The sequence below is a fragment of the Prinia subflava genome, chromosome 21 (genome assembly GCF_021018805.1).
Source record: "Prinia subflava isolate CZ2003 ecotype Zambia chromosome 21, Cam_Psub_1.2, whole genome shotgun sequence".
Classification (NCBI taxonomy): Eukaryota; Metazoa; Chordata; class Aves; order Passeriformes; family Cisticolidae; genus Prinia; species Prinia subflava.
The window spans coordinates 4,239,507-4,262,341 of record NC_086267.1 but is presented as its reverse complement, the minus strand read 5'-3'; the positions used below and the strand labels follow the sequence as shown (position 1 = coordinate 4,262,341).

The 22,835-nt window shown below is 53.5% G+C and overlaps 1 protein-coding gene across 1 annotated transcript in view; it reads left to right on the top strand.

The window, feature by feature from the left end:
* Positions 1-15,720, top strand: part of AJAP1 (adherens junctions associated protein 1) — a 37,871-nt gene extending 22,151 nt beyond the window's left edge. Inside the window, exons 3-6 of the mRNA XM_063417187.1 lie at positions 2,157-2,244; positions 4,970-5,212; positions 6,365-6,495; positions 11,076-15,720. Of these exons, the coding sequence (XP_063273257.1) occupies positions 2,157-2,244; positions 4,970-5,212; positions 6,365-6,437 (404 nt within the window). The 3' untranslated portion in view covers positions 6,438-6,495; positions 11,076-15,720. The remainder of the gene's footprint in view (positions 1-2,156; positions 2,245-4,969; positions 5,213-6,364; positions 6,496-11,075) is intronic.
* The last annotated feature ends 7,115 nt before the right edge of the window (positions 15,721-22,835 follow it).

Here is a 22,835-nt window from a genome sequence, read left to right as displayed (position 1 = left end):
GCTCTCCCGTGCCCTCCCTGCAGCTCCCCGTTTCCACTGCTAATAACGTGTAATTACGTGGCCGCCGGGTTCCGTGACCCGCTGGGATCGGAGCTTTTGCCATAGAGATGTGCAAACAAAACGCAGGCGCTGCAATCCCTGCTCCCAGGGTCTCTCTCTGGGGGCACAGGCTCTCACAGGGAGTTATGCCTGTGCCAGGCAGCTCCCTACACTGGAGGAGGAGGAGGATTTTTCTCTATGAGCTATTGATTATATCTTCCAAGCCCCTTCCCCCATGCAGTTGGGCTTCGAAGGCTGTGTCTAAAATACTGCTTTGCCCTTGGCAGCACCTCTCCCCATCTCATCTCACCCTCAGGCTGCTTTATGTCCCTTACTGGGTGTTCCCCTCTCAAAAGGTGCCCCACCCATTAACCCCACCCCTCACAGACTGGGTATTTGCTTGATCTTGCTCCCTACAGCCCCACATTCTTTGAGGGCTTAGAGGAAAAGATTTGATATATTTGTAAATTAGGAAAAAAGGCCTGGTAGTGTTTATTGCAGCAGGTATTGCTATAGGGCTTCCCTTCCCAGGGCACTATCGAGGGCCACCTGTCAAGTCCCTTCCCCTTCTCATCACCACAATTGAGTCAAAGATCTCCTGTCCCCTTGAAATCCCCCTGGCTTCTGGTGCAGAATTAATACATGATGCAAAGGAACTTTGCTGTGCCGGTACATATGGCAACTTATGTGTGTGATGGAGTCTAAAATTATCCAGCCTTTCTTAAATCCATGTGTCCTGCTCTGAGGAGCTGCCATCCTTCCCAGTGCTCAGCCACCTGCAATCTGTTCTGCCTGTGCCTTTCCCATTACGTAAATGCAAGGACTAATTGCATCATTAGGTTCTCCCGTGGCCCTGCCACCACTGCCTCAGCTCTCAGTGTTGCAGAAGGTCTCGTCCCCGACTCCGCTTCTGTTTTCAAAGGAACCGGGCACTGGGCTGGTTTGATTTTATTTTTAGAGCCTTTCCTTTTATCTTTTCCAGCAGCGTCCCACTGGGAGCTGCTCCAAGACTGCCGTGCAGGATGCGGCCGGGCTGGCTGCTGCCAGGGTGGGCGTCACAGCTGACCTGGCACGCGTGGGCACGAGCTGCCACCGCGCTCCTTGGGCCCCTCGGGACACGCTCCCATCGTCACCACCCCCCGGGAACTCATGGCGTGGGGCCAGAACTCTTTCTCTGGGCCTCACCTTCAGGAGGTGGGGTGCCAGTGGGAGGTGGGGAGCCTCCCACTGTGGCATTTTCCCTGTGAATTCCCATGGGAGATGAATCCCAGAGGTGAAGCAGCCGAGGGGTGAGCTCTGGCTCTGGCTGGAATTGGCTGCTGCCCACCCTGCCAGCACGGGGGCCACGAGTGAATCCTTCCCCACGAGCAGTGGCTCCCCCAGTGCTGCCCAGGGGCCCCCCAGGCACCCCCAGCTCCAGCTGAGCCGTGGCCCTGGCACTGACGCCGTCCTTGCCACAGACACATACGGATATATATATAAAACTGCTTATTTTCCTGTCATTCTAAGACTTATTTATTTATTAAAACTACCATCCATCAGGAGCTGCAACATCTGTTTGTGAAAAATAGCACATCCTTGGGCTGCAGCCAGGAAAAATCATTTCATTATGAAATTGCAACTGTAAGGCAGCACAAAATCACAAACATAGTGTACAGCGAGCTGCTTTTGTTTCCAAACTGCTCATTAGGAATGATCCACGAGCCAAAATGATACCCCATGGAAGGTGAAGAGGGGGAAATGAGCCCACCCGACCTGCAAAGCGAGCAGCCGTCAGTGCCGTAATTATTATCCCTGGTGAATCCCGCACCCGGTGCAAGGCTGCACTCATCTCCCTTTCTGTCCCAGAGGGGAGACGTCTTCACTTCTCTTCCGTTCTTCGTGCCTAATTCGGGCTGACAAGGAACATACTTGAGAGGATAGGAAATGAGGAGCCTGGCTTACAGATTATTTTGTGTGAGGCAGGAGAGAGGATTGCGGCACCGCTGCCGGGGGCTGTGTGTGGCCCCACGCTGGGAAGGGCTGGGAGGGGGTGGTGGGGGGCTCTGTGGGGAGGGGGATGCTGCCGAGGTCCCCCTCAGCTCCCACCCCCACTGTCTCTTTTCTTCTGTCTGCAGGTCTGGCAGTTCATCAGATAATCACTATTACCGTGTCACTCATCATGGTCATAGCTGCGCTGATAACAACTCTTGTCTTAAAAAATTGGTAAGGTCCCTCCTGCTCTGCTTGGCTTGAGGGGTGGTGTGGGATGAGGACACGGTGGGGGTGGAGATGCCCATCCTGCTGCAGGTGCCAAAGCCCGTGGCACCTACCAGGATAATTTTGGAAAGGCATTGCAGGAGAAAATGGGGGGTTTACACCAAAACCCCCAAAGGAGGTTGGTGCATCAGGGTTCTCCCCCGCAGCTTCCCCACCTCACACCGCCTAGCCTGTGGCTTTGGGGAGCAGCATGTGGCCGGGGTTGGGTGGACAAGGGTCATGAGACATGTGTGCATTGCCTGGAGAGGTCGGAGCCATGTGTTGGGCCACAGCGGGTGTTCCCAGGACCTGCCCGGTGCCAGCAGCAGCTCCTCCACTGCCTTCCCTAAAGAGCTTTGATACCGCTCCTAACATCCCCAGCCTGGCTTGGCAAGAAGCAGCCACATCTCCTGCCCTTCCCTGGGACCCCAGGGTTGGAAGGGCACCTTCGAAGCCCCTCAGGTGCCATGGTTTGAAGCATGCCCCAACACCCAGGGTGCTGCCATGCTCCTCCAGCTTCATTTGCTCCCGTTTATTCTCTCAGCATGGCTGGGCGTATGGCAAAATAGGTTAGCTTTCGCTCCAGGCACTCCTCACTTTACCTATTTTCCCAGGGAAACTGGCCTACTTTGAGGTCAGCGTTGCTGGCGTAGCGACACGGCTGCAGCACGGGGCCGGGGGGAGAGCGGCCGTGCAACCCTGCTGGTGGCTCTCCCCTCTGGCCTGGCCGAGCTCTGCGTGGGTGCTGCAGCAAATCAATTCCTGCAGCCAGGAGGCAATTACAACACCAGGTTGATGAGGAGCCTGCTGGCTGACTGGGATGAGAGGAGAAGCCCTTTGCAGGGCTGTGGAGGCATCCTCATCTTGGCAAAGCAGTTATGTGGCGCAGCATCCGACCAAAAGTGCTGAGGTTCTGGCCCCACAGCTGAACTTGCTTTGGGGAGCAGGCAGTGACACTGCCTCCTGTAGCTCAAGTGGGATTTAATTCACTAAATTCCCCTGGTTGCCGCAGTGTTTCAGTGAAGGAGCAGGGAAAATAGTTCATAAAACACTTGTGGGATTTGTCTCCAGTCGCAGCAGTGAGCGGTACGAGTCATTGATCCGGCTGACCACAGCTTGGTAGAACAGCTCAGTAACTGCTGCTGAAGCCAGAAAGGGGAAAAAATAAATCCAGTGATCGGCGTAGAATAGAAATGCTTTACAGTAAGTGAAATTGAGAAATCACCAGAGAAAATCCTCAGCAGGGGAGCGTGGGCAGCACCCAAGTGAAGAAACAGTACCTGGGAGTTTGCTCAACTCTAACCAAGCTGCCTCGGTTCACTGGGTGTCCCTGGGCAGCCCGCAAGTGCTCCATGGCAGGGCTGACCCACATCACACGCTCTGGCCCCGTCCCCAGCGGGGACACAGTCGCCGTCCCCGTCCTTTGGCTGGCGTTTGTCCCCCTCGAGCAGGACGGGTGAGCGATGGCTGCGTGCCAAGCCAGCGTCCTTCTTGTCACTGCTCCTCCTGCACACGTGTCGTGGGGAGACAGCAGTTGGTTCAGGGCTGTCTCTTTCAGTTGCATCAACCGGAGCGGAGCCAGCAGTGCCTCGCTGCTGGCAGATGTTGCCACCCCAGCCAGTGCTGCTCCCAGCAGAGCCCCACGCTCCTGTCCCCAGGGGTGCCCCTCCACAGACAGCGCTGGCATCCCCAGCTCCCGCCGCCCTCGGAGCTGCCACCTCCCAAAAACTCCAGCGTTCTGCAAGGCGCTGTCAATCCCATCTGGAAAAAGTGGCATCTTAATTAAATCAGTGACTAGACCCTGAAATAGGACCAGGCTGATTGAGGGCGGCTCCTGCGAGCTGGGGTTCTCCTTGTCTCTGACGTACTGAGCCAGAAGTGTTGTGCAGCCACGAGATCCTGATGAAGCCTCCGGAGCTGGAGGAGCCCCCGGAGAGCAGGGCTGCCCTGCCAGCCATCCCTCTGCTGTGTCACACCAGGTCCTGAGCTCATTTATCCTGAGAACTTCCAACCTGTTGGTGTCTCCCAAATGGAAAGGGTTTCACTTCATTGTTCTCACCTACATATTTTCACTTAAGAAAAGGCTTTTGCTTCCTGCAGGTACAAATGTGTGACTCATTAAGTCATTCCTCTGATGAGAAAAAGCTTGTGTCTAAAATGTAAATCTGATTCTTAAAAAAAAAGCACCGTGCCAAATGACTGCTTGTGGCTGATCTTTCCAATTCTGTATCGGAATTAGAATTTCTGAATTCCAGTCTAGTACTGAGCAATCTGTAATGACTGGTCGATCAGGTGAGTTCCCCTGCCAAGTTTCAAGGATACACTGTGCCTCCCATGCCTTCTGCTTTGGCCTTTCAGGCGGTAACAGACTTATAAAAAACGGAGGGCAACTTTTTATACAGACAGACAGTGGGATGGGACAAGGGGAACTGTTTTCAACTAAAGGAAATTAGATCTTAGGGGAAATTTCTTCCCTGTGAGGGTGGTGAAGCTCTTGCACAGGCTGCCCAGAGAAGCTGTGGCTGCCCCATCCCTGGAAGCGCCCAAGGCCAGGTTGAACAGGGCTTGAAACAACCTGATCCAGTGGAAGGCATCTCTGTCTGTAGCAGGGGGATGGAACTGGAAGGTTTTCAAGGTCCCTTCCAACCCAGACCACCCCATGATTGTCTGATTCTCTCTCCCCCCGTCCCAGCTGCGCGCAGAGCGGGCGCCCGCGGCGCAACAGCCACCAACGCAAGCTGGACCAGCAGGAGGAGAGCTGCCAGAACCTGACTGACTTCGCCCCCGCCCGCGTGCCCAGCGCCCTCGACATCTTCACCGCCTACAACGAGACGCTGCAGTGCTCCCACGAGTGCGTCCGGACCCCCGTGCCCGTCTATGCAGAGGACACGTTGCACTCGCCCGGGGATTATAAAACCACCTTCAATGGAAACAGGTGAGGTGGGCGCCGTGGCTTCCCGGTGGGTGGGCAGCGCCGTCCCGCTGTGGTGAGGGGGCCCTGGTGCTCGGGGGTAATGTTCTGGCAGCATTTGGCAGAGCCACCTTCCTCTCGGGTGCTCACCCACTCTTATTTCAGTGTGGGACCAGCCCCCTGACCCCCAGTGAGGTGAGGCTGGGTGAGTGCCTCAGCAGCCCTTGGTCATGCAGGGCTGAGTGAGCTCAGCACCACACGGTGTTCAGTTCCCAGCTGCTGCTGCTCCTGCCAGCACATAAAATGCCACTGGATCCATTTTTCCAGTGCCTGTGCTGTCTCCTCAGTGGCATCGGCAAAGCTGCCGGGCAGCAAACAAGTGGGTGATTAATGGAGGAGCAGGCAGCAAGAGCCAAATGAAGCGTTTGGCTGCTGTGAAATAACGGCGGAGCGTTAACAAGGAGCATCACTGGCAGCCAAGGGATGTGGCCATGCTCTGCCAGCCCCTTGCCTGCCCAGAGGGAGGGGATCAGGAGCGGTGGGGCTGGGAGCGATGTTTCCCACACCACAGGCTGTCTCCAGAGTGCTTTCACTGGGTGCTGGTGTGGTTTCACCATATGGTAAATGTGTGTCCCCATCAAAGGTAGAGGGGAAGCCAGACAGAGAGTTTTGAGAGAAATGAGAAAGCTGATGCCCCAGGCAGCCTCAAGGAACCACAGCATCTGTGGCAGTCACAGCCCATGTCTGCCTGCCCCAAGGACAGGCCTGGAGCCAACTTCACTGATGTCTTTTCAATCAGCATCTCTTGTGTGTGTGTGGGGCTCTGCTCAACTGCATTTTCCGGGGCTCCTTCACATCTCGGAAGGTGGAGAACTGGCAGGGATTGTCACACCATTTTGTTGGATGTCCACAAGCTTTGGTTTGATATGAACTCCAGCTAGATGACAGAGAGTGCCTGTGTTCTGGCTGGCAGGGATCACCGCTTTTCCACTACCCAGGGATGCTGTCTAGGACCCTCTATCCCAGAGCACCTCCAGGCAGCCTGGTGAACCCAGGCCCACTCAAAGCATCACTCTAGAGAGATGTAAAAAAGCTGATTGTGCAGCAGGCCACCCTGGCTTGCACCATGTGTGTTACGTACCAGTGTGTACAAGCCCCTCTTTCTGCTCACTGCAGACCCTCTTCTTCTGACCGGCATCTTATTCCCGTGGCCTTTGTGTCTGAGAAATGGTTTGAAATCTCCTGCTGACTGGCCGAAGCCTGTTTGACTTCTGGGGGCAGGGCAGACGCCAGCGGGCTGTTTCCTGGTACGTACCGCGCTCCCTGCGTCCACCCCGCACCCATCCTGTGCCCCTGCTGTGCCCCTCGCACCCTGCCTGGTGCCATCCCCCTGTCTGCACTCCTTCCAGTGTGACTGGACATATTTCATGCCATGGACGGGGCACTGGGAGCCAAACATCTTTTCCAGGGAGGTTAATTGCAGACAGGCCCAAGCCAACAGGCAGATGCTGGAATGGACAAGGACTCAAAAGCAAAGGGTCCCTGGGGCAGCCTTGAACTTCAGCCTGATCCCATGGTTCAAGCCCACCTCTAAAACCTCAACAAGCCACAGTAATTTCCGTGCTGGGAAATGGCCTGATCTGTAATTAACCTCTGGTGGCATGATGGACAGCCCGCCTCGTCCGAGCACCACACGTCCAGCATGCACACTCCACCAGTATCTGAAAGCTCATTTGGTGATATTTGCTGTCATGAACACTTCCATGCTCACTGCAAGGGTGCTGGGGTCCTCCTCCTCTTCCTCCTCCTCTTCCTCCTCTTCTTCCTCCTCCTCCTGCTGCTCTGCAAAGCCAACCCTTTGAGCACAGTCCCCAGCAGCTGGGTTGTTGCTGTGACTGAAGGAGTGCAGTGATGTTGTTCTGGTTGCAAGAGTACAATTTTTGGGGATTTTCTTCTCTTTTGTCAAGTTGGCCTGAGCCATTTCCACCTCCTTGTGTCACTTTTGAAGGTGGCACAGCCAATAGTGTCAGGAAAAATCTGTGCCAGCTCAGTCTGGGCAGTGGTGCCCGCTCAAGCCACGTGCTCAGGTGAATTAATTGCTCTGTCTCAAGTCCCTGCTGTAATGAATCATATATTCAGTGTAAATGAAATTTCCAGCCTTCCCTGGCTGCAGCTCGCTTGGAATAGCCTGTTTAACATTATGCACAGCTATTGAACACAGAAATATAATTAGATTAGAATTGAAGGGAATAAAAAGTTAATGGTCTCGGCCGTGCTGGGGCTGGCGGTGTCTAGACAGGGCAGGTGAGGTGTGTGCCAGCACAGTGGGTCAGAGAGCAGGGATTCATCTGGCATGGCCCCACTGCCCCCCCAGAGCCTCTTTTGCCTGCAGCAGCTTCACTGGTGAAGGTGAAAGACTCTCACTCCCCATCCACTGATATGCTCATGTTTTTTCTCTCTGTTGCTGTGGTCACTGTCTCAGAGGACAGAGGGCGAAGGAAACCAGTCAGGAGCTGGTTCCAGGAGTGAGGGCAGCAGGAGAGTGAGCATGGGGGGTCTGCATGGAACATCAGCCTCAGCAGTAACCCACTGGGCCTTTTCCACCCTCAGTTTTGTAGTTTGGGACAACTTTCCATTGGCTTAAAGTGAATTTAAACGAAATAACACATAAAGCAAGTCAGCTACACTCGATGCCATCTACTGCTCTCCATGCCTCGCATAGAAGGAAGGAAGGAGCAGCTTGAAGCACTGTAGGAATCCTGTGTGGATCCCACTGGTCCTGCCCCAGGTCATGTGAAACCCTGGGCCAAAGACTGTGCCCTGGTCACCTCCATAGATTTCTTCAAATGGCCTGAAGCCATTCCATTACGCCTTATTAAATCCTTGAAATTCTCATTGACCCGTTTTCATGGAATCCATAAAACGCACATTGATGCGCTCTGGAAAAATCTATCGGGCTCGTACCTGGAGCATTAGCTCTGTAATGGCACTTCAATTACAGATGCAATTCTGGAAGCTGCTGTTTGGTTTCATTAACGATAACAAAATGAGATTGATCCCAAACCTGCTCTACCTGTTCTCTGCACGTTTACTCTGCATAGGTGTGTTTGCACCAGAGTGTTTCTGGGACACACTTGCATCAGTGGTGTGTCCCAGACGAAACCAGGTGCCAGTGGGAAATCCCTCAGGTGAAATGAGCATCCCAGGTTTCGTGTGTCACTGTGTAAGGTGCAGATGGCACTGAGATGAGCTCCCTGCTAGGCTGTCCCTGCCACCGTGGTTGCCTTGTGCTGTCACCAGCTGCCAAGTGCCACAGGAGCAGTGGGATGGAGGGAAGCAGAGTGGAGGCATGGAAGATGCCTCTCCAGCTCTTGTTTCTAGGGGAGAGGCTGCTGGAAAAGGAGATGCAGCTGCTTGGGCTGCACCGCTTCCGAGGGAATGAGTGTTTCCTGGCTGGCATCCACAGCCACAGCAAGGTCACCTGAAGGGGACAGTTGCTGTTGACCCACTGCACCACAGCAGAGGATAGGGATGCTCTGGAGCATGTGCAGCTTTTTGGCTGGAGGGGCTACATGCAGCTTTCTCCTCGCAGCCCCTTTCTCCTAGTGTTTTACAAATTTTAATTGACAGTTCTTCACAGCTCTGAGCTGTCTCGTTGGCACATCAGTGCTCCTGATGGTGTGGGGCCAGAGGGGGAGGCACAAGGCAGGTGGCATGTCCCAGGACAGGGATGGCAGGACAGAGGTGCTGCAGATGTTTTGTCAAGATGACCACTGGGAGTCAAGATGGAATTTAATGTGAACTTCACATCTGACAGTCCATCAGCCTAGTGTGAGGACTGACCACAGTGCTGCCCAGCTGGCACCCTGGCCTTGGGTGATGCCGGCAGCATCATCAGGCTGGGCTGAGCAATTGAGGCAGCAGATAACAGGGACAGCACTGCAGAGCATCTCCAGCCCCGAGAGCTGCAGGCAGCGCCGTGATTGTGTCAGGAAACCTGGTGAAATTCATCTAGATACACGGGCAGCAGATGTTGAAGCTATTTCCTGGGGTTAGATTCCTCCTGCGCCAGCACGAGCCGTGGGGAGAGTTCCTGTGCTGCAGGCGTGGTCCCCGCCAGGACTCTGTCCCTCCCCACAGCAGGTGATGCTGCCCGTGGCAAGCAGCTGGTGGAGCTTTCCAGCAGATTGCCAGGCCCCACTGGAGCACCAGCTCCTTGGTAGGTGTCACACCTCGGTGGATGTCACACCCCAGCAGTGGCTGCCGGCAGCTACTCCTGCAGGCAGAGGAGTCAGTCTGTCTGCAGCAGCCTGGTGTGGCAGTGCAGCCTCAGTGTGGCCCTGGGCTGGGTATGAGAGGACTGGAGCAGTCAGAGGAAGCTCTCAGGAGTTACCTGAAGGGAGGAATGAAAAGGAAAACTTCTCTTGCCTGGTGCCAGTGGTGCTGGAGGAGCACCCAGATAGAGGCAGGAGCAGCGCTGCTCTGCAGACCAGCAGAGGATATGTCCCAAAGATTTGAGTGGCTTTGTTCAGGCACCACAGCACAGGGTGGCTGGTTTGGCATGGATTTCATCCTGGCTTTGGGGCTTTCTGAAATGAAGTTTGAGATTCCGCATTATTCTCGTCCTTAATCCCACTCTCTTTGACTGAAAAACCCCATGGAATGAGATTATACAAAAATCTGTAAGGTTGATCAAGTGCTGACCTACTTTGCACAAAGAGGCTATTTGGGATACAATACCAATTGTACATCCTGCATTAACCAGTGTTGGCCCGGAGCCACGGGATGCTCGGCACCGCTGGCAGGGAGGGGACACTTTGGGACACAGCAGCTGTGCTGGTTTGGTGACACTGGCCTGACCCTGCCCTGGCACAGGGTGGTGAGAGCTGACAGTGCTGTGTGGTGATGCCACGCTCCAACACGGCAGCAGCTGCTGTGCTGGCCGCGTTCTGCCTAACAACAGCAAATGGTTTGTGTTAACATTAACAGATAATGAGTCATCATAAAAGATCCCGGCTTGTCTTCGGAGGAGTTAGCAGCAGTCCCAGCACAGCCCCAGCACAGGAGATTAAGGACTCTGGAAAATCTGTCTCGCTAATTAAGACTTCAGGGTTGTTCTTGGAGATGGTATATTGAGCATCTTGCTTAAAAATGATGTTTTTTCTAGAGAAAGAATGCTGGGACAAAAAGCACATTGCATTCTGGATGCTGATCCCAGCCAGGCAGAGGGCACAGATTAGGGATGTGTGGATTAGGAATGTGTGTTCTGAGCACTGCTGTACGGGGTGTAGGTACCTGCTGGAAGCTGCCTTTGGCACACCCTGCTGTGCTACAGCTCATGGAATGTCACAGACATGTAGAACAAGTGGCCACACGCCAGTGATGAGGAGTGATTGTCATCACATCGAGGGTCCAGGATTGCATAGGCAGACATCTTCCAGTAGATGGTAAATAAATAGCTTAAGGACTTTGATAGGATCTCTGGTTTGGTGCTTAAGCAATTCCCTATTGATTCTTTAGATTTAACTTTAGAAAATCTTGTTAGTGCTTGTCATCGTCTGCTCGTCTGCCAGAGCACTCACTGCTCAAGGGCCGAGCGTGAGAAGCTGCAGAACGCAGGGATGATCCCGCTCTGGAAAAGGCCCCGAGGAGAGAGAAGCAGTGGCCCCAATCCCCAGCACAGACAGCAGCTGCGGAGAAGGAGGAGGAAGTCACTGATACCCTGCTCCCTCCATGCTCTGCTCCCCCAAGCATCCTGCAGCTCCACAGCCAGGGGGAAGGAGGAGGAAACCTCCAGGCTGTGGGGGATCATCCAAGCAGTGATACAGGACATGGTGCAAATTCCCTGTCATGACTTAATCTTTCTTTTTCTTCTCGTCCTCAACAGGATTCCATTGGTGAACCTGTAAAAAATATAAAAAAATAATGGGTTACCTGTACCTACCATTTCTGTTTACCAGTAGGAGACTCAAAGAGCAGCGTTCTATGGGCCAAATATATTTTTATAAAAATGAACACGCCTATAGGTAACTGCGTTGTCAAGGAGCACGTTTTTGGGAGGAGAGAAAGGAAAGTGTGCCAGCAAAGAATCCCGTGGAGGAGGAGGAGGAGGAGGAGCCAGCAAGGGATGGAAAGGGAAGGATGAGCGCCTGGAGCCCGGCCATGGACGGTGACTCTGAACCTGTGCCAATAATACCATTATGTGCCATGAACTGATGCAAAGACTTTGCAAAGAGCCGAGTCAATAACGCCTGGAAATGTTGTGGAGGACGAGTGGGGCATCTCTTCTGGTGGGATCATCCATTCCCGTCCATACGCGTACATACATACGGTATACGTAGAGGGAAAAAAAAAAAAATATATATATATATATACACACACAAACACTTTTTGTACTGTAGCAATTTTTGAAGATCCTAAATACTCATTTTTAAAGAAGATGTCATGGGCTAAAAGTCTCATTTCTTTAACATGCATCATGCAAACTGGGTGATCTGGTGTTTTCTACTTTGGCAGCTTGCCTGTCAACCTATATGTGTATATATAGGTAGACATATATACATATATATACGTGTGTGTGTGTATGTATAGACATATATATGTATGTATACATATATATAGATATAATTTTGGTTCTTTTTGGAAATGCTTTTCCAGCGTTGCAACGTGACCGTGGTGTGAGACGGCTGGGGCTGTGCTGCCAGCGGGAAGCAGAGGAAAAGCTTCCCAAAACCATCCAGAGCACAGTTCAAGGCAGTGCTGAAGGTATTTCCAGGCTTCTGTACCCTGATACACCATCAAGGTCGATGGAAAGAAGCCGGAAAACCTGGGCCTGCCCCGTGTCCACAGAGCTGTGATCTCCACCGTGCTAGGCATGACACCTCGGAGCTGGACGGGGCAGACCTTAGGGATGGACTCCCAAAAGATGGGCCTCTCTTGGCACAGAAAAAAAATTTAGGAGTGGGGTGTGGGAAGGTTTTTGGAAAATGGCTTCTAAATTGGCCACAGAACCAAAGCTTACTCAGCCCTCTGTGAGAAACAAGAGGAAGGGGCTCATTGCCTCCTGCCCCAGCCTGGGGCTGTGGAATTGAGAGAGCCTCTCCCTTTGTTCTCCTGGTTTTAGCTGTCTCTGCTGCAGCAGGAGAAGACACAGCCGACTGTCCACAATCCTGGAGATCTCTTAACAGTGTTTAAAGGGAAATTTTGGCAGGGAAGCACGATTCTGCAGGCTCTGGCTTGGTGTGTTGCTCTAGAAACAAGTCCATGCCCGTCCAGCTCCTTCTGGGGTGGGTGGTGTTCGTGGGTGCTGACCCTAAACCCTCTGTCCAAGTCTTTCCATGGAGTCAGGTGCTGCCACACCGTGCTGCACGTCAGACGCTGGGATGGGTCTCGCCCGGGTCCCTTCAATGTTAAATGGGTGGAAACGACAGCAGAGATCAGACCAAAGTCCTCCAGTTCTTTTTGTAAACTGCCCTTGGTAAATACTAGTGGTTTTTTAGAATTGTCCAGATCCACGTTTCTACTCCCTCACTGATTACTCAGCTCCTTTTCTTTATGATAATGAACGTGCAGTTTAAAAACAACAAAAAAAAAGTAGAACCCTGTGGTGTTGCGCATAGCCACGCGTGCGGTCTCTTGTTCCCGTGTCCTTTTCTGTCCTTTTCCCATGGAATTGCACAGTCTGGATTATTTGTCCTGAATTTTTTGGACGCTGCCTCAGACAGAAGTCTTCCTTGCCAGCCCTGACAATTACCTGCGGACTTGAGCCAACCATTCCCTGGGCAGAGCAGTATCTCCTGGGTGGCTCTCCAGATCATTGGATGCCTCCAGGGAGGAGAGGAGACAGTGTCTTGCTAGAGCAGTGGCCCCCAAAGCTTTAGCTGTCCCTGGGAAACATGATGAGTGTCTGTCCTTGGGAAGCGTGGAGTTTAAGCAACTGCTCCAGGATCATCTCAGTGTCCCGGGGCTTTCCTGTGATGCTGGTGTCAGTGGTGCAGCCCCTGCCCACAGGCTCTCCTCCTTTTGTGACTTCCTGGGAATCCATCCGCACCAGCTTTGAGCCATGTTTCTTGTGCTTCTCCCCTTAATCTTCCTATTTATTTCATTCCCACAGGTATTCCAGTGTAATCGCGGTAGCAGTATAAGAAATATGTCTCAGCCCCCTCATTGCAGGGCATCTGAAGCAGCATTCTGTGTTTCTGCATGGATGGAACCTGCTGCCCTTCCCTGCAGGGAAGTTGTCAGGCAGGGCTGGGAGATGCTAGGGCAGCACGGGCAGCACTGGTGCAAGCAGTGGTGATGATGGCGGTGGTGATGGAGAGGCACCTGGCTCACAGGAAATTCCCTGTGGAGCTGGGAGAGAGGAGGGGAAAGCATGCGTGTGTGTGTGTGTGTGTGTGTGTGAGAGAGAGAGAGAGAGAGAGAGAGAGAGAAGGAAGGTGAATCACTGTGACCCCGAGGATGGGCACAGGTTTCAGAAGGCAGGACTTGCATGAGCTTCCCCCCCAATCTGCAGCAGGACATGTCCTGGTCTCCCCAGAGCTGAGCGGTGAACCAGGGAACAAAAGTAGATGCACAATCTTCCCTTATTTATAAGGACCAACAGCACTTGCACTTTATCAGAGGAAGCCTCCCCCCATCCCTGCTGGGCCACTGGTGGAGGGAGAGGAGGAGGAGGAAGGGCTGGGATGGAGCCGCTGATGCAATGATGTACAAAGCAGGATCCAGGCATCCCTAGGTTTTGCACAGTGAAGAGCAATGAAGTGTGGTGATTTCATTCCCTCCTATTGATGAAAGCCAAAAAACAAGAAAGAAATGAAAATAGAAAGTCACATTTCCATGGCATAGTCTATTGAGTAGATCTTCCCACCGTGGAAAAGTAGGCAAGCATGGTGTTCTCAGACATGCTCCCGTGGGAGCTTTGTCATGTTTTGGGCACATCATCTCACCCCGAGGTCCTGGAAGCTTGACAAAAGAAAAGTTTTGCTCCTTGCTTTGCTGTAAGCCCTCAGCCCACTGCTGCTTGTTTCTTTTCAGTTCATTTTCCAGACTCCTTAGCCCCTGAATAGTTCCTGGGAAACACACCATGGCAGCCAAGAGGCTGCCACATTCCCCAGACATGTCATGGAGTGTCTGTGTGTGGCTCTGTCCTAGAGAAAGTGGTGTAGGACAAGCCACCCACGGCAAGGAGAGGTTGGCTCTGCTTGGGCTCTGCAGCAAGCCCAGGCTTCCCAGGGCCATCCAAGACTCTCCTCCCTCCACATCCCTTGCAAACCCTGAGCAGGAGGCACAGGATGTGTGGCTGTGGGTGCCACTGCTGCCACCAGCACCAGTGGGCTTTATCCTGCACCAAACTGAGCTCCAGAGGCTCCAGATCCGAGCTCCCATGTCATGGCACCAACAGGTAGGGCGGGCAGAGTTTGGTCCTCAATCCCCGGCCTTTGGAAGCCGGGGTCCCCCGAGGGCGGCTTCACCCCACAGCAACCCAGGCAGAGCCGGTCCTGGGCAGCCGCCCATCTCTCCAGATCCGATCGTTTACCTTCACTCTGTCTTCCCAGCTGGAGAAAGGGCGGCCGGTGGTGGTGGCAGGAGCCGTGCTCCAGAGAACACCAGTGCTCCACAGGGCACCAGTGCTCCGTGGGGTCAAGGGCACCGAGCCTGCCAGGAGGTCACCGTAGCCACAGCAGAGCTGGCGCGGGGACGGATTTCAGGTTACCTCTTCTCCACTGGCAGCTTGTCGCGAAGGAAGGTAGTTCAGCTGAAACGGTAGTTAAATAGTAGATATTCTACACATAATATATATTTTGTAAAAAAAAAAACCTAAAAAATAAAATAGAACAAAAAATATATCTATCCTATCTCAGCCCGCCCATTTCAGGATGAATGTGGTTGGAATTTTTGTTCAACCAGATATTAAATCTGTACGCGAGTTTTTTCAAAACCAGCAAGAAATCCCTTGCCATTTCCAAGTCTGTGGGTTTGGTCTCCCGAGCTCATCTAACGCTTCTCACCCATTTTTAAGAATTACTCTCGGCATTTGTAGGTACATTTTTAATAGTGTCACGAGTGGAGATAATATTTACTTTGAAAAAAGTATATGTTGCACAAAAATGTACACTAAGGGCACAGATTTCTGACCCAGATACTTCTATTTTAGGTTCCAAGGGGTTTATTTTTTTGTTTGATAGGACATGTACAGTGAAGTTTACACTTTATTTTTATTTTGCCAAAACCCGTTTTCTAACATGAGACAGTTTTACTTTGTAACCGGTTTTACATCACTGAGTACTTCTTTCTTTTCCTGGGAAAACCCTGCTCCAGGAGGCATCCAGTGGAAGCACCGTCGCCTTTTGGCATTGTGGCTGCCCTGCCCACGAGGTGGGGCAGTGCCAAAAGGACCTTTTCTTCCCGAGCGGTTTTTAATTTGTCTCTGTCCGTGGAAGCCGTGTATTTGGAAGCACTGTAAATGCCACCCTGTCCCCTTTGCCCTCTGTATATTTAGTACTCTGATGTTGCTATTAAAACTGATATGAGAACCGCGCAGCCGGTGGTGACTGGGTTCCTCCGCGGGCAGCCACGGCGAGGGGACGGCGTTGGTTTGGTGTCCAGGGGGATCCATGTCTCAGCAAGGAGTCTAGAGGCTTCCCTGGGGAAATCCTGCTGTTCCCAGCTGTGCACACCTCGGGTGAGCAGCGGGGAAATAGCCCTGCCTTCATCCTGGGTCTTGTGCATCCCCTTGGAGCCCCCGCCACAGCAGCACCACCTCCACACCCTGTGGCACAGGCAGGAGGGTGCCAGGTCCCCAGGCTCACCCAGTGTCCCCCAGGGCTTTGGGACAGCTGCCTGGGGACATTTGGCACACTGTGGACCCTGTGTGCCTTGGGACAGCTGCTTGGAAGAAGGAAGCCATTGAATAAGACTGTTGGAGGGTTAATTAAACATCACTAATGATGCCTTAAACAGCTCTGCTACGAAATCATTTCACCCAGCTATGTGTTTTACCCAAGGAGGAGTCCTGGCCGTGAGCAGGCCCCTGGTAAGTGGTGGCTCTGGTTTGCACACTGGGTGTGGAGCGGGTGACAATGGGTCACAATCAGGCCAGCCCTGCTGCAGTGCTGCTCAACAGATGGACAGACAGATGGACAGACAGATGTGGGGACTGAGCAGCACAAGGAGGGCTCTTGCCAGGCAGCAGGGACAGCTCCCCTAGCCCCCCTTGCTCCCACAGCATCCCCCTTCCCCAGGGCACTGTGGGACAGCACGGCTGTCATCCTCACAATGCCATCTGACCTGGAAAGAAACGGGAAAAGCCTTCACTGGTGTCCTGGTGGCTTTGAAGAGAGGTGGGCTGGGAAGACAGAGACCAGCACAGCCACCTGCCACTTGCATTCCCAGCAGCTTTTGGGCAGTGCCAGGACCCTCCACAACTCTCCGTGCCAGGCCAGCACAAAATCAAGATCAGAGATGATGCCCAGCCCAGCCAAATCTCCAAAAGCTTCATTTTGCAGGAAAATATATAGAAAAATGGGGAGGGACAAATTGAGCTGCTCTTCATTTTAGGGCCAAATTGCCAGCTTAAATCACCGAGACAATGTGTACAAGCGAACAGGATGCGAATGGCCTCAGAGCTGCATATATCAGCTGGAGAACTCTGTTCATTTCCAGATGCAAGTGGGATTTCAGGGCATGAAATACAGTGTTAGGTTCTCATTCCTTTCCCTGCTATTTATCACAGCCGGAAACGTACTCACCAGCCTGAGCTGTTCCAAACGTCGCTGCTGGGAGCGTGGAGGAGAAATATTGTGCTGAGCTGTGGGAGAGGGATTGGGGTGGGACGAGGAAAGCAGGCAAAGGGAAGAACCAGCATCCCTACTCCATCCAGCACCCATTGCCCCAGCATGGAGCTGGGAGCATCCCCTCCTGCCACTCATCCTGCTGTGCAGCAAGGGCCAGGGCATGGCCACCACACACCCTGGGTTAAACGGTGCCACGAGTGGTCCCTTGGGCTGGAGGGGCCGTGACAGGGTCACCATCCCCTTGTCACCACTGGAGACTGCCAGCTCATGTCCCTTCCAGCGCTGCTCAGCGGGGCGAGGCTGGAAAATGAGGCTGGAAACAAAACACCACACACTGGTGCCGCAGCACACAGTTCTGATAAAAAGTAGGACTAAGCATTATCCAAGTTTAATTATTATAATTATACCGGGGCGAAGTAATTGCTGGGGATATTTTAAGCTTCAATCAACACGCTATTTTGAAAAGCGAAGCCCTGATTTACTCGGGGTGAGGTGGTAACCATCAACAAGCACCCGTGCTGCTGGCAGCCAGAGGAGCCCACCGGGAGGGTTGGTGAGCTGCTTGGAGCTTCTTGTCTTAAAACAGGGATTTGGGATGGTGGGGGCTGATACAAGCAGTGGAAAGGTGGAAAGGGGTCCCTCATGTCCCACAAGGCATTGACTAGAAGTCTGGATCCAGCAACAGGATGGGCTGCAGGAGCAGCATCAGCTTCAGGAAGAGGAGACATGCAGGATGGGCAACCCCAGCTCAGCAGTGGCTGTGAGGAAGATTGGCTGAGGCTGGATGATGTAGTGATGCTGAAATCATTTAAGCTTGTTATGGTGGTTTCTATGGCTCTCTGGCTGGATGTAACAAATTGTCCGCATCATTTTCCAGATGGATCATTCTTAAATCATCCAGGACAGGCTTCAGGGCTCTGCACTGAAGCAGCGGAAGGCACTTCGGTTCAATAAATGCTGCAACACTTCTATATCAAGTGCTATTTCTTATTAAAAGTGTGAGTACATCATCCCAGCTGATGGATCTCACAGCCAAGATCTCCGTGCTCTGCACCCCTCTGAGTGCCCTTAGGTCCTCAAGGGGATGGGGGACAGCAATGTGAGGCCACAGGTAGGTGCCCGTGGTGGCAGGCAGAGTGCCTCTGTGGCAAAGCAGAGGGAACACAGATGGATAAGGTTGTCCAGCAGCTCATCCCTACTCACTGCCTCCCCCTCCCCAGACAGGTACCAGCCCCCAGCCCGTGTCCAGCTCCTGGCAGACAGCGTGGCCCAAGCACGTCTGGACAAAACCTCTTACTAGAATTGGAATTAAGTGACCCATCAGTAAGTTCTGCTGCAGCAGGGAGGGTTTATCACTGCTCTCGTGGCTGAAGCAGCCCGTGGGCCGTGCCGAGCCCCGCGGTGCCCCACGGCAGAGCGAGCTGCCGACGCGCCCGGCTCCGTCACCGCGCTCGGTGAGTGACGAGCGCTGAGAGAGCAGTTTGTATCTGCCAGGCAATTTGTGCTAATAAGCAGTTCCAGGCAGCGATGCCTCCCAGCAGAGATGAGTTATGGCAGGAGGGCTTGGAGAGGAAGAGCCCTGAGGATGCCGCAGTGGAGGAGACCTGCGTGGCTCTGTTGGCACAGCCCACGGTGGGCTCGGTCTGCGGTGGGGCTTGTCCGTGGTGGGCTCGGTCCAGAGTGGGCTCAGCTCACAGTCTCCACCCACCCGTGACTTGTGCTGTGGACTGGCTTTCCAGTGGGACTTCTCCTAAGGGCTCAGGAAGCACATGGAGATGCAGCTCCCAGGTTTCAAATGTCAGGCTCGTGTTGGATCTAATCTTGGGTATTTCTGATGCTGGTAGGGACTGAGCCCCAGGGCTGTGGGACCTGCTTGGCTCTGCCAGCAGTGACATGTCTCTATGTGTTTAATAAAAGTAGCAGAATGAAATCCCCGTTGTTCCTGCTCATCTTCCAAGCATGATTTTAACTGAAAACTGACATTTATCTTAGTCCCTTGTCAGGCCAAAACGGGGACAGACTTCTTGGGGGGTTTATTATCTTTCTCTTGCAAATTTTCAAGCGTGAATAAGTGCTGTGACTGGCGCAGAGAACGGAGGCGGGAGCTGGAGGTGGGTGTCCTGGGAGCCAGCTCCTTGCCTCTGCCACAGCAGGACCAGCACAGAAGGAGTAGGAGCAAAATCCCTGGTGGCACTTGGGGGCAAGGTGACACCCCAGTGTGAAGCCCTGTGTGAAGCCCATGTGACACCCAGCTCAGCAGCAGCAGAGCACAGCAGGGCATCACTCAAGCAGCAATGCCAGGGGAAACACATCCACCTCTGCAGGCGAGCGTGTCCTCCCAGGTGTATTTATTGACCTGTCAGAGGGCTCCGAGGTGGCTGACCACACTTTCCCCCTGCAGCAATTGATTCCAGTCGGCTTAGATCAGGGAACAGTTGATTTCTCTGCCTGATACTCATTCTGGCCTTCGATAACACTGTGTTTAGGAATAGGTCACAGGATTCACTGGCAGGAGCACATCGCCTGATGTGTCCCATGGACAGCACTAACAGGTACGGCCACGTGTGGCCTTGGGGGTTTAGTTTCCCAGAAAAAGCCACAGTTAAGTGACTCCAATTCAGCCTCTGGCAGCCAGTGAGTGTTTCCAAGCTCTCTGCTAACCCAGAGGGCTTCTCTGCTTGTGATGACAACAGGGCCAACCCTGCCTGAAAACTGGGGTCCAGCTCGGTCCTTTCCTCTGAGTCTCCTCTCTCTAACCTTCCAGGACTCGGTTGATCAGGCCTGGCCCATGCCTGGGCTGCACTGTGAGGGACACAGTGCCTTTGTTCTCAGCCAGGCTCCATGTGGGCAGTCAGAGTGGGCTGGCTGGCCAGGGGTCCTGAGTGCTTGCAGGTACAGGAGCCAGGCTGCCACCCTCCCCCCAGTGCCTTTCCAATTACCAGCACATCCTTCTCTTCTTAAAAGCCCAGCCAGTACTCTGCCCTGGCACTATAAAAAGCACAGCTTGACATTTGTTTTTCCCTATCTATTTCTCATCCGTGTTTTCCTTCTCATCGCTTCAGCCTCCGCGACGATGTCCCAACCAGCAGCTCGGCACAGAGCAGTGGATTGCAGCCAGCACCATTTGTGAAATGGGTCTGTGAAGCCATGGGAAGAGCCATATCCATGTAACAGTCCATAAAGCTGTCCATCCGAGCAGTTAGGCATGCTCAGCCCCTGGGAGAGAAAGAGCCCCACATTCACCAATTTGCTTTCAATCAGCCCCGAGAGCCTCTTAGCCAAAACCATTCTGCACCCATGGATGGCGTTAATGTTTGGGCTGGTATATTTGCCCTGGCGTTTTCCCAGGGGTTAAGGAGACGGGAACCTTCAAAATCTGTCCCTCCTGGGCAGAGTCTGGCATGCTGCAGCTTTGCTGTGGCTGCGTGTCCCAGCAGAAGCTGGCTCAGTGTCCCTTGTCCCACCAGAATTTTTCCAAGTCCCACAGAGAGCGTGGCTGAAAACCAGGTGCCAGGACTAATAGTTTAAATGCCAATAAAACCCTCACCCTGAGTGTTGGCAGGTTTTAGAATTGTCTGGCTTTGAATAATTGACTCCCAAAGGCACTGAGGTCACCTCTCCTTGAGCAGAGGGCAGAGCGGTGCTGGGCTATGCACGTACCCCAGAGCTGGCTCTGCCTGAGGAACAACTCTGCAGGATGGGAAAAGAAGCAGCCACGAGCCCAAAAAAACCTCTCTACAGAGCCCACAGATCTGCTTAGTGCCGGGGAGACTGGGAGAGGGTGAGAAAGCCCCTCTCCCAGGAGACAGCCTGCTGGCAGTGACAAAGGCAGTGACACTGAGTGACACCAAGCAGCAGCTGCCAAAGCCCGGGGGCATCCTACCCCCAGGGGGCTGGGAAGAGACCGGACAGTGCAGCCTCACTGGTGGCAGCCAACCAAAAGCCCTGGGCACATGGACAGAGCAGACAAAGCAGGGGGAAAGGAGCCCCCCGAGCCACTGGAGACCACCGAGTGCTGCTGGGCCCCACTGAATGGATTTGGAGTGGTTTGGTGGCCAAGAAATGCCCTCAGTCCCGCCAGAGAGACCCAGAGTGTCAGCTCCAGCCTGGCTTGCAAAGAAAAGGGGAAGGGAAGGTTCCCAAGCTCCATGAAATTCCTTCCCAGGGTCCAGCTGCAGCCCCATGTGAGGAAGCCAAGAGGGGGAATGCAGCATCCTCTGCAGGGGCAGGGCCAGTGCTGCAATTCCCAGGGAAGTGAGGACATTGAGGTTGTGTTTTCAAGGTGAAAAGGATGAGAAAAGGGAAAGGGGTAGGAGAAAGAAGATGAGGCATTGGTAGGATGCAGCAGGAACGGTACCAAATGGGGACTTCTCAACTTGAGGAAAGTTTGGGAGGGCCATTAAAGCCAGAGATCAGTGAACGGGGAAATTGAAATGTTAGGGGCTGGAACGGAAAATTAGGCTCAGATAATGGCCCTGGGGTTTAAAGCACCCTTCAGTAATCTGTTGTGAGGAGCTGTTAAACGCTCCCGTTGGAGATGTCTCTGTATCCAGCTGCCCTGGCAAGCAAAATCCACAGAGCTGTGGCACGATAGACTTGGGGTCACAAGGTCCTGCCACACTCCCTGATCAGTGGTGTAGAGTGCAGGGTAAATCCCAGAGATGAAGGAGAGGCTGGAAATGCTCTGGAAAGCAGCAGCAGGGAGACCCAAAGAACAGGATTTCCACAGCCCTTTCCAAAAAAGCCACAGAAACTGTCTGGACTGCTCTGGACTTGTCCCCTCTTGCCACAGTACTGCCAAGGAGATGGGACCCATGGCACCCCCAGGCAGACCCACACTCCGTGCTGGGGCAGCAGCAGGATTAGAGCTGTGCCTGGGAAGCCCTGCAGTTGGACTGGGGAGGTGGGATGGCTCTTTGAAATAAGGCAGAGTCAAATGCCTTTGATCTAAAATGGATTTGGAGTGGAGTTGGATGTGCTTGTCCACCCCCGTGTTCACTGCCAGGAGCGCTTAGCACAGCTGGCCTCCCTCTCCCACCAGCACTTCCAGCCAGCCAGCCTGGGCTGGGGCTGTTCCAGCAGGACCCTTGGAGTAAAAGGAGCCATGGAACAACCTGGTTTAGTGGAAGGTGTCCCTGCCCATGGCAAGGAGTTGGAACAAGATGAACCTCAAGGTCCCTCCCAACCCAAACCAGGCTGCAATTCTGTGGTTCTAAATCCTTCCTGCAGCTGGACGGGGCTGACATCCGCTGTCAGCACTCCCACGTCAGACACAAGTGCACATGGAGCATGGGCACAGGCACAGGAAGCTGCTGCAGACCCTCTCCCTGCTCACATGGACCGTGGGAAGCCGAGGGAATCCTGAACATGGCACACAGGGATGTGCCAGAGGCTACAGCTGGAGACAGCTGAGCCAAAGCAGAGCTCTGAAAGTCAGCTCCTCTCACAGACAGGCACACAGGAAGGAAACTGCCTGTGGGGCAGGAGCCTCCCAGGCTTGATTAGGCCAGGGGAGAGGTTATTTAAGGAGCCAGTGCTGCCTGGAGCTCAGCCCCTGCTTGTCCTTTCTAGGGGCCCGGTGGCAGCTCATCCCTTGCAGGTATGTGGCAGTCAGGGGGAATTGCTCCTGTTCCCCAGCTGGCATCACACACATTCCCTTCCAGCCCTCCCGCTCGTGGTGATAAGCCTGGCTTAGGGAGAAGTGCTAATCTGGCAGTTGCTATGAGACCCATTTGATGTCTTTGATGCAGTGTGGAGGCAGGTGAATCATTAGGAGGAATGTCAGGTTTTTCTGGCACAGCTCGAGGAGGCGCAGAAGTTTCCCAATGCTCAGTAAGATGCAAACACTGAGG